Source organism: Denticeps clupeoides, unplaced genomic scaffold (assembly GCF_900700375.1).
Source record: "Denticeps clupeoides unplaced genomic scaffold, fDenClu1.1, whole genome shotgun sequence".
In the NCBI taxonomy this organism is placed as follows: Eukaryota; Metazoa; Chordata; class Actinopteri; order Clupeiformes; family Denticipitidae; genus Denticeps; species Denticeps clupeoides.
The window spans coordinates 16,328-27,697 of record NW_021629712.1 but is presented as its reverse complement, the minus strand read 5'-3'; the positions used below and the strand labels follow the sequence as shown (position 1 = coordinate 27,697).

Below are 11,370 nucleotides of genomic sequence, written 5' to 3'. Positions count from 1 at the left end.
AATCCTGCGATGCCTCCTTAAAATGGATACTTTCATTTTATGTCTTTATTAGCCTGTATGATCCTGCATATGACTTTTTTCCCCCAAATAAATTTATATCCTCTATTATTTGTCTGGAAACAGAAAAATGTATGTGTCACAGAAAGCGTGAATTTATTCTTCTCACGTCCCAGCCGGCAAGCGCTGTGTGACGTCTTTTTTAAGCGACGGCGCTTTGCAGGGAGGGCTGTATTGTGGGTAATGTAGTTCTCGTCTCCTCCTGGGACTACCAGTTATTAACAAACGGAGACGTCATCTCCCGGTACTGGAACGCGGTTTGACGACATTTGTGGGCGACACAACTTCTCGGCTCCTCCGTTGCTGTGCGCTGTTTAGGCAGCTACGAATTAGCAAATAAGAAGGTATTGTTGATCTTTTAACGCCTTTATACCCCACCGTTCTGCTAGTAGAGTTCGCTCCTGTGGTCATAACGGCAGTGCGTGTTGAGGGTTATTTAACTCGTCGTGTGTGATTCGTGAATTCGTGGACAGCGAGTTCGCTTCCAGCTCCGATCTGCGGGTCGTTTTCAGGCATCACCATGGTGATGAAGACCTCGTTGGAGGAGGATGATGCAGGGTGGGGACTCAGTGTGCCGGACAAGGTGAAGAGCAATGCCAACTGGGTGGACATCACACAGGACTTTAAAGGGGCCTGCCGAGGTGTGTGTGACTGTGTGTGTCTGTGTGTGTGTACACACATGCACGTGTACTCTCTTATTCCCACGCTGATCTCTTTCAGAGCTGAAACTGGGAGAGCTGCTGCATGATAAACTGTGAGTAGAGTTGTGTACAAGCTCAGTAACACTTTATTCCAGTTTGGAATCCAATATAAATCCCTGCGTGCGTGTGTGTGTGTGTGTAGATTCGGTTTATTTGAGGCCATGTCTGCTATTGAGATGATGGACCCCAAGATGGACGCTGGGATGATCGGTAACCAGGTCAACAGGAAGGTGCTGAACTTTGAACAGGCGGTGAAGGTACGAAGCGGGCCTGTACGGGCGGGCGAGTAGTCGGGTGGTGTGACGGCCGGATGATGGGACACCTGCTTGTGTTCTGCAGGACGGAGCGATCCGTGTGCAGGACCTGTCTCTGCCAGAACTGATCGGGATCATGGACACCTGCTTCTGTTGTGTGGTGAGAGACGATCTGCAGCCCAGATGCTCCTCTGAAGGGCGAAGTTGAATTTTTCTCTCCGTCTCGATGTCTGCAGATCACCTGGCTGGAGGGTCACTCTCTGGCCCAGACGGTGTTTACGTGTCTGTATGTCCACAACCCCGACCTGATCCTGGATCCGGTGCTCAAAGCCTTTGCTCTGGGTGTCCTGAAAGTGTGTGACATCGCCCGTGAGAAGGTCAACAAAGCTGCTGTGTTTGAGGAGGTGAGGCACTGTCCTTCATAGCAGAAGGCTTCAGAGATTGATGTGTCGATCGTGGAAATATATATCTAGGCAGATGTCAACAAAATAGCATGGGGAACACAGAGCACAGTACCACATTATTTTAACACCAGCACTAGTGTTATCAGAGCATCAGCATATTGAAGCACGTTTCCCATTCTTGCCGGTTCGAATCCCGACCCGCCAAGGTACCACTTAGGTGCAACTGAGCAAAGTACGGTCCCCACACACTGCTCCCCGGGCGCCTGTCATGGTGATGGTTAAATGCAGAGTATCACAAATGACAATCACTTCACTTTATCACTTCTCAGTCTTTTATTTGTGATCATAGTGTGTGTGTGTGTGTGTGTGTGTGTGTGTGTATTACACCAGGTTCTTGCAGGCTCCCTCTACCCTCTCTGTATCACTCCTTCCCAACGTTTCTTACTTTCTTTTTTTATTGGAGATGTTCCTTGTGTGCAGAAGGGTCAACCGTCAAAGCCCATTGAGACGTACTGTATGTGATTATGGGCTATATAAGAAATAAATGTTGTTGTTCCTGCTGTTCTTCTCATACCTTCATATCTACTGTGCAAGTGTGTAGGCCGAATGGCTGGAGGAGCACGTCTAGTTTTATTAATGGTGACCAAGGGACCGAGAATAGACGAGCAGAAAGCCTGAAAGCTGTATTAATGCTAAATGAAATAAAACTTAATAGACGGGGTGCCGTGTTTTACAGGAGGACTTCCAGGCCATGACCTATGGCTTCAAAATGGCCAACAATGTGACAGACCTTCGAGTGACAGGTACACGCTATATATAGATATCTTTAATGTATATATAGCACAGCGGGGCCTACAGTCTCTTTTTGGTGTGTGTGTCTTTAATTACAGGGATGCTGAAGGACGTTGAGGATGAATTGCAGAGGCGAGTGAAGGTAAAGCTGCCCCTCTGAATGAAATGAACATTTGTTTTAATTGTGTGTTGTGTGAACGTGTGTTCACGACCGTCTCCTCCCGTCCAGAGCACGCGCAGTCGGCAGGGGGAGCACAGGGAGCCGGAGGTGGAGCAGGAGGTGACCTCGACTCTACTCTCCTCAACCCTGTCTGTGTGTGTGTGTGTGTGTGTGTGTGTGTGTGTGTGTGAGTGAGCGAGAGAGACCGGTTTCAGATCCAAATACCCCTCGGCTAAACTTCTTCTCCACCAAGGAGAACAACATCTGAGCCATTTCATGTCTTCTTCATGCATCATCTACAAACAAGGACGTTTCTAAATGAGTCTGAACTGTCAAGCTGTAGTATGTGTGTGTGTGTGTGTGTGTGTGTGTGTGTGTGTGTCAGGCAATATTCATTGTGTGCATGTGTTTCTCTGTGCAGCATCAGCAATGTCTGGCTGTGTTCAGCAGAGTGAAGTTCACACGACTTCTCCTGACCGCTCTCATATGCTTTACCAAGAAAGAGGTGAGACACTTGCACACTTTTACACGCCCGCGCACACTTATACACACTCACGAACGCTCACGCACTTAGACACACTCACAAATGATCAGCTTTATGAAAAGTAGTCACCCCTACTATTGAGATTTGAACTGTTATTATTAAATGTCAAGATCTGCAGTGAAGTTAGATCACTGTCATAATACAGAGACAAACTTTACCACCTGTCAGTGGGTCAGGGTGTGTGTGTGTGTGTGTGTGTGTGTGTGTGTGTATGAGAGAGATAGACTTGTGTTGTTCATCTGTAATTTCATTTTAGATGAGTGCTGTGAGTGAAGCGCAGAAACTTATGAGTCAAGCAGCAGATCTTCTACCTGCCATCCACTCGACCATTCACCACGGCAACCAGCCCAATAACGACACCAGTAAAGGAGGTAATACACACACAACCATTCACCATGGCAACCAGCCCGATAATACACACACAACCGTTCACCACGGCAACCAGCCCAATAACGACACCAGTAAAGGAGGTAATACACACACAACCATTCACCATGACAACCAGCCCGATAATACACACACAACCGTTCACCACGGCAACTAGCCCAATAACGACACCAGTAAAGGAGGTAATACACACACAACCGTTCACCACGGCAACCAGCCCGATAATTCACACACAACCGTTCACCACGGCAACCAGCCCAATAACGACACCATTAAAGGAGGTAATACACACACAACCGTTCACCACGGCAACCAGCCCGATAATTCACACACAACCGTTCACCACGGCAACCAGCCCAATAACGACACCATTAAAGGTGGTAATACACACACAACCATTCACCATGGCAACCAGCCCGATAATACACACACAACCGTTCACCACGGCAACCAGCCCAATAACGACACCAGTAAAGGAGGTAATACACACACAACCATTCACCACGACAACCAGCCCGATAATACACACACAACCGTTCACCACGGCAACTAGCCCAATAACGACACCAGTAAAGGAGGTAATACACACACAACCGTTCACCACGGCAACCAGCCCGATAATTCACACACAACCGTTCACCACGGCAACCAGCCCAATAACGACACCATTAAAGGAGGTAATACACACACAACCGTTCACCACGGCAACCAGCCCGATAATTCACACACAACCGTTCACCACGGCAACCAGCCCAATAACGACACCAGTAAAGGAGGTAATACACACACAACCGTTCACCATGGCAACCAGCCCGATAACAACACCAGTAAAGGAGGTAATACACACACAACCATTCACCACGACAACCAGCCCGATAATACACACACAACCGTTCACCACGGCAACTAGCCCAATAACGACACCAGTAAAGGAGGTAATACACACACAACCGTTCACCACGGCAACCAGCCCGATAATTCACACACAACCGTTCACCACGGCAACCAGCCCAATAACGACACCATTAAAGGAGGTAATACACACACAACCGTTCACCACGGCAACCAGCCCGATAATTCACACACAACCGTTCACCACGGCAACCAGCCCAATAACGACACCAGTAAAGGAGGTAATACACACACAACCGTTCACCATGGCAACCAGCCCGATAACAACACCAGTAAAGGAGGTAATACACACACAACCATTCACCATGGCAACCAGCCCGATAATACACACAGAACCGTTCACCACGGCAACCAGCCCAATAACGACACCAGTAAAGGAGGTAATACGCATACAACCATTCATTATTGCAACCAGCCCAATAATACACACAACCGTTCACCACGGCAACCAGCCCGATAATACACACACAACTGTTCACTGCGGCAACCAGCCCAATAATGAGACCAGTAAAGCAGGTAATACACACACAACCGTTCACCACGCGCAACCAGCCCGATAACGACACCAGTAAAGGAGGTAATACGCACACAACAGTTCACCATGGCAACCGGCCCGATAATACACACACAACCGTTCACCATGGCGACCGGCCTGATAATCCAGACACAACTGTTCACCATGGCGACCGGCCCGAAAATGCCACAGGTAGGACAGGATTGTCAGTGTATGCTCATTTGTGTGCAGATCATCCAATCATGATGGGCTTTGAACCGCTGGTGAACCAGAGGCTCCTCCCTCCCACCTTCCCACGATATGCTAAGATCATGAAGAGAGAGGAAATGGTGGAGTACTTTAGTAAACTCATCCAACGCATCAAAACCGTGTCTGACATCATCAACACCACCAACCTGCATGGCATCCTGGTAAACGCACACACACACACACCCACACACCATCTCACCTGTCAGAATTCAGCTCAGACAGGCCCTCTGAGATCAGAAGACCAGGATGGTCTCATGCTGCTCTGCTCATTTCCAGGACTTCTTCTGTGAGTTCAGTGAGCAGTCGCCCTGCGTGCTCTCCAGGTCCCTTCTGCAGGTGAGTTCCAGCCTGGTCCAGCACTGCGTCTCGCTTTCAGACAGTCATATCTAATCATGATTTTCTGACTGGTCTGAAATATGTGCGTGTGTTCCAGACAACGTTTCTGATTGATAATAAGAAGGTGTTTGGGACCCACCTCATGCAGGACCTGATTAAAGATGCACTTCGGTCTTTTGTCAGCCCACCAGTCCTTTCCTCCAAGTGAGTGAGTGTGTGTGTGTGTGTGTGTTTCTCTTGGATATCTTCACCAACATACGTTTTATTATGGAAGCAACATTTGCTCATACATGCTGGTTCTGCTGGAGCTGAGAGCTTTCAGAAGGTTTCATTTTCAGACTGCAGGTTCTGTGGTTGACCTTCCACGATTTACTGAGACTCGTTCCTGTGTGTGTCTGTGATGCAGGTGCAGTTTATATAACAACCACCAAGCCAAAGACTACATCGACTCCTTCCTCTCACACTGTTCTCGGGTACGTTCTCTTCGTGTGTGTGTGTGTGTGTGTGTGTGTGTGTGTGTGAGCGTGAGCGGTATTCTGACCTCTGTGGTCTTGTGCAGCCGTTTTGCAGTCTGGTCCAGATTCATGGTCACAATCGGGCGCGACAGAGAGACAAACTGGGACACATCCTGGAGGAGTTTGCCACGCTGCAGGATGAGGTGTGTGTGGGAGTCAGTGGCGCTTGGCTGGTTGGGTGTGTCAGTGTTGGGTGTGTGTCAGTGGTGAGTTTGTCGCCCCCTGCAGGCAGAGAAGGTGGACGCAGCACTGCACAGCCTGCTGATGAAGGCGGAGCCGGGCCGCCAGCACCTGGCCTGCCTGGGAACCTGGGTCCTGTACCACAGTCTGCGCATCATGGTCCTGTACCTGCTGAGCGGCTTCGAGCTCGAGCTCTACAGCACCCACGAGTACTACTACATCTACTGGTCAGTGTGTGTGAGGCGCGTCTCGCGCGACTATCTCCAGTGCCTTTATGATGAGGTGTGAGGTGAACGTGTGTGTAGGTATCTCTCAGAGTTCCTGTACGCCTGGCTCATGTCCACTCTGAGCCGGGCTGACAGCTCCCAGATGGTGGAGGAGAGAATCCTGGAGGAGCAGCAGAAAGGGCGGAGTAACAAGAAAAGCAAAAAGAAGAAGAAAGGTGAGCACTCCAGAAAAACAGAAAGATTTTTGATATATTGCTCAAAAAATAAAACATAAAGGGAACGCAAAAATAAGACATCCAAGATCTGAATTAAGGAAATATTATTGTGTTCTGTACATAGTTGAATGTTGCTGACAACAAATTAAGAGATGGAGATCAAATTGATCAACCCATGGAGGTCTGAACAACAGACTACAGTCTGATCCAAATTAAAACAAGATGTGCTCAGTTGGATTCAGTTCTGGGGAACGGGCGGGTCAGTCTGTAGCATCAATGATGGAACTGCTGACACACTCCAGCCACATGAGGAACCCAGGGCCAACCGCACCAGCATATGGTCTCACAAGGGGTCTGAGGATCTCATCTCGGTACCTAATGGCAGTCAGGCTGCTTCTGGCGGGCACGTGGAGGGCTGTGAGGCCCCCCAAAGAAGTGCCACCCCACACATTACTGACCCATCTTGGTGTTGGGCTGTAAGCACGTCGGGCCCTCATACCACCCTCATGGAGTCTGTTTCTGACCGTTAGAGCAGACTCGTACACATTTGTGGCCTGCTGGAGGTCATTTTGGGGGTCATTATTATTGGGTCTTCAGTCTTGCTAAATGCTTGTAATGTCCACCTGTTGTCCATTTGCACAGCAGCATGTGAAATTGTCCAGAAGCTGGACTGACTTGGAGTTACATTATGGTGTTCCCTTTATTTTTTTGAGCTGTGTGCGTGTGTTAAATAGAAAAAAATGAAACTTTACACATATCCTGTAATATTGTATTAAAAACCCACAATTCAGTTCTGCGGTGTATGACGCCACTCACTTGTCTCTGAAAAAGTTTTACATCTTATAATAAGTTTCAGTCTAAAGGACTGAGGCTTAAGATTCACTTTTCAGTCTTCAGTGCGAATGACTTTTCAGTTGGTCAATATGTTAATATGTAAATGATGTTTTAATTTACAGTAATATTTTACTGTATAAACATTAAATTATGTTAATGTGAACTCTGTGGGGCTTGTGGAGCCATTTTGAAGAATCCAATAGAAGAAACTTATTTCGTATTTGTAGTATGAGGAGAAAGTGGAGTCATTTTGATGAATCTGTTTTTGCCTTCATGGCGGATTCGTTCACTATCGTCATCATCGTCAGCCGCTTGATTAACATGAGTAGATGATAAGAAAGTGTTCAGGACTGTTGGAAACCGTCTTCGTTGTCCAACTTAATGTGGTGAAGGGAAGACAAGAGTCGGAAATGCTGCCATCACAGAAAAAGAGACTCAAACTTTTTATTTATTACATAACCTCACGTGGGTTATTTCATAGTCCTGCGTCTTCACTTTCATTCTATAATGTAAAACATGCAAAATCCATAAATTAGGGGCGTCCAGACTTTTGACTGGTTGTGTAGATCCATATTGGACGGGGATTTTCATCTGCCAGGTTCTACTCTGTACTAGGAGGTGTGTGATTGACGTGTTCCCATGATGCCCTCTGTTCCACAGTTCGCCCGCTGGGTAAAGAGATCACCATGAGTCAGGCCTACCAGAACATGTGCGCCGGAATGTACAAGGTACGCACGCGTCGTAAGCCCTTCATACAAAACACCCCGCTGTGGTGGCTTCTGATTGGTCGGAGTGTCTCTCGCCCAGACGATGATCGCTCTGGACATGGACGGGAAGGTGCGGAAGCCGCAGTTCGAGTTGGACAGTGAGCAGGTTCGTTACGAGCATCGCTTCGCCCCCTTCAACAGCGTGGTCACGCCCCCACCCGTCCATTACATCCAGTTTAAGGTAAGAGGCCCCGCCCACAGCCCCAACCACCAAGTAGTATGGTGGAGGATATCGATAAATTACGGCGACAGAAAACTAGCGCAGACAATTATTTATCGCAATACGCAACAAGACAACAGCCAGCCAGTAGATGGATCGTTCTTCTTATTGGTTCGTTCTTATACATTTCTCAAAACATCAAGAAGACTGTGGTAGTCGTGTGTGTGCTTATCCGTTCGTCATGTCTCAATATTAATTGTGGTATCTGTTCTTCAGCATGTACGGTTAATTAAAATGCAATCGATGCTCGTTTTAAGATTTATGTTCACTCCCCAGCTAAGGGCAGCACCAGGACACACTCTTCCATACAACAATGATCAATTCATAATACATTTTAATAACTTCGGCGTTCGAATGAGTGTTCAAAATACAGGGTGGGCCATTGTGAAATTGTGAAATTACCAATAAATATGATGTCACATGACCCTCAAGATGGCCGACTTCAACATGGCCACTATGGTCACCACCCATCTTGAAAATTTTGCCCCCTCACATATACTAATGTGCCACAAACAGGACGTTAATATCACCAACCGTTCCCATTTTATTAAGGTGGATCCATATAAATGGCCCGCCCTGTATAACTGGGCCTGCTGGTCTTCTTGTGGTTCTTCCCATACTTCCCAAACCTTGGTGCTTTTCCCACTGGTGTGCGACCTTGTAACTGTGTGAAAGGTCGGACTACGACGTGGTTCACAAATATACGACAGTAGAAGCCATGATGGGTCTGATGAACCCCGCTTTACTCGGTGTGTGTAGGAGATGTCGGACCTGAAGAAGTACAGCCCTCCTCCCCAGTCAGCTGACCTGTACCTGGCCGCCAGTAAACATTTCCAACAGGCCAGACTCATCCTGGAAAACGTCCCCAACCCTGATGCAGAGGTCGGTGACCTTTAACCTTTACACCCGAAAGCACGCGCGCGCACCCCTGCTGAGCCGCGCCCTGTTTGCACCGCAGGTGAACCGCATCTTGAAGGTTGCCAAACCCAACATTGTGGTGATGAAGCTGCTCGCGGGGGGACATAAAAAAGAGACGAAGGTACGAATGCGAGGCGGGCGGCGTGCTGCAGAAAGGCATCATGGGAATCCTCACCCTGCGTTCTGTGTTGCAGGTGCTGCCTGAGTTTGATTTCTCTGCCCACAAGTACTTCCCCATAGTGAAGATCCTGTGACTCCCTTACACACACACACACACACACACACACACACACTTGTTATTTATGTGCATTTTATTTCATGTTTGAGTGTGTTTGTTTGATTCACACGTCACAATAAAAAAAAAAAAAACACATTGTCAGGATCGTCCGGCCATTCCAGCTGAGGTTCGAGAGGTCTCTCTCTCTCTCTCTCTCTCTCTCTCTCTCTCACTCACTACAGCAAAAGCAACGTTTGCAGAAACTTTATATTTACATTTGTGGCATTCGGCCGACGCCCTGATCCTCCATGTTGCCATTGTCAGTTCTGGTTCAATACGACTCGAACCACGAATACAATCGTTTTAATTCACCCTGACGCCGCGAAGAGTCTCGGATTACGGTACCTTCTCACCCCCAGTCAGGTACAGACTCGCGGAATACGGTATCTTCACGGCGGAGCTCCGGATGAAACTACGTTCGTAAGAGAGAGCAGGAAATCGCGATAATGAACGGGAAGAAGAGTTGCCGCCTGGCAGCTGGAACCTCTGGAAGTCGTATTTGGTGGCGGAGATGCCCTGGTCGTGATGGTGTGCTGGGGTTGTGACCCGGCCTTCGAAATGAGTCGGTTTTCTACGTCTCGATGTGTGATGGCGTGCTGGAATATGCGCACACAGCAAAGATATGAAAGGAGCTGCTTCAGGACGATTGTTCTTGAGTGGCCCAGCCAGAGATCGGATTTGATTTAACGTTTTAAAATGTCCTTCAGATGGCCATGAAGCCCGTGGCATCGTATTCAAAAAGACTTGAGGCTGTAATTGCTGCCAAAGGTGAATCGACAAAGTACTGAGCGACGGCCGTGAATACTTATACACGTCATTTATCCATTTTTTAATTTAATAAATTTGACAAAACCTCAAGTAAACTTTTTACACGTTGTCATGGAGTTTTGTGCGTAGAATTCTGAGAAATCAGGTTTAAAATAACTAAAATGTGTAAAAGGTGATGCGCTGTATGTTTCTCTTGTTAACGTTATTTAGTCCGAATGCTGAATAAACCGGACTGGAAGAGACACCACCGGGACTGGGAAAAAGCGCCATAAAGTGTTATTGGATCAGAATATGGCAGGTTAATTTGCATGTGCCCGCCCACCGGGATGAACTGGTTATATTTTTGGTGTTTCTCAATTTATAAATACATTTCATTCACGAGCTTATTCCTTGATTTTGAAGAAATAATATTTTTTGATTTGTATTTTCCTTTTTTTAACATTTTAATCATTACCATAATGGCTTTGTTCATCAATGCCAATGGAGTCCGGATAGGGGAATTTCCAGGGGCCCGCCCCCCCCACTCCAGCTAAGAACCGGGTCGTGTTGGTGGTTGAAATGATCCTCGTGTAAATTCCATCAGGCCTTGTGGGTAATGTGTTCCCAAGGAAGAATTCCCATTTCTTTAACCAGTATTCCGGAGCGAGAGCGGAGTGTTTAATAAAAAAAAAGGTTGTGTGGGCTCCCTTATTATTTCTAATATTATTAACTTCTCTTTCTTGTATAATTGTGCTTCAGATAAAGAGCTTTGTTAACCAGAATGTTAGTTAAACTTTTACAAGCCAATATTGCCCATATGGACACCGATTTAACCTGTAAAATGCCACTGCGAAGCGGGCGGCCTGCTGCAGAAAGGCATGATGGGAATTCATACCCTACTTACATTTACATTTTACAAACTTTTACATTTGCAGCATTTACCAGACGTCCCTGATCCAGAGCGACTTACAACATGCTTCCATGTCACCATGGATGAAGTGGTCAGTTCTGGTTCACCAGGACCCCCAACTATGAATACAATCTTTTTATTCACTCTGTTCTAGTTTCTATACAGAAGTCAGACAAGAAGAAGGTTACAAGTTCATCTAAATCTTCTCTAAAGAGGAAGGTGTTGAGCTGCCGTGTGAAGGTGCTCAGTG

At 47.2% G+C, this 11,370-nt stretch overlaps 1 protein-coding gene across 2 annotated transcripts; it reads left to right on the top strand.

Moving 5' to 3' along the window:
* Positions 1-261: 261 nt before the first annotated feature.
* naa35 (N-alpha-acetyltransferase 35, NatC auxiliary subunit) lies at positions 262-10,333 on the top strand. Of its 2 annotated transcripts, XM_028965354.1 has the most exons (23): positions 262-401; positions 570-698; positions 778-811; positions 901-1,015; positions 1,098-1,172; positions 1,249-1,416; positions 2,153-2,219; positions 2,307-2,350; positions 2,438-2,488; positions 2,790-2,873; positions 3,169-3,283; positions 4,957-5,135; positions 5,251-5,310; positions 5,408-5,514; positions 5,717-5,783; positions 5,870-5,968; positions 6,054-6,232; positions 6,311-6,447; positions 7,942-8,009; positions 8,089-8,229; positions 9,028-9,150; positions 9,227-9,307; positions 9,381-10,333. In XM_028965354.1, exons 2-23 carry the CDS (start codon positions 578-580, stop codon positions 9,438-9,440), a joined length of 2,175 nt encoding a protein of 724 aa, XP_028821187.1. In that variant the 5' UTR covers positions 262-401; positions 570-577; the 3' UTR covers positions 9,441-10,333. The 2 variants fall into 2 exon arrangements, with proteins under 2 accessions (XP_028821187.1, XP_028821186.1); XM_028965353.1 differs by having other exon boundaries at positions 320-698.
* The last annotated feature ends 1,037 nt before the right edge of the window (positions 10,334-11,370 follow it).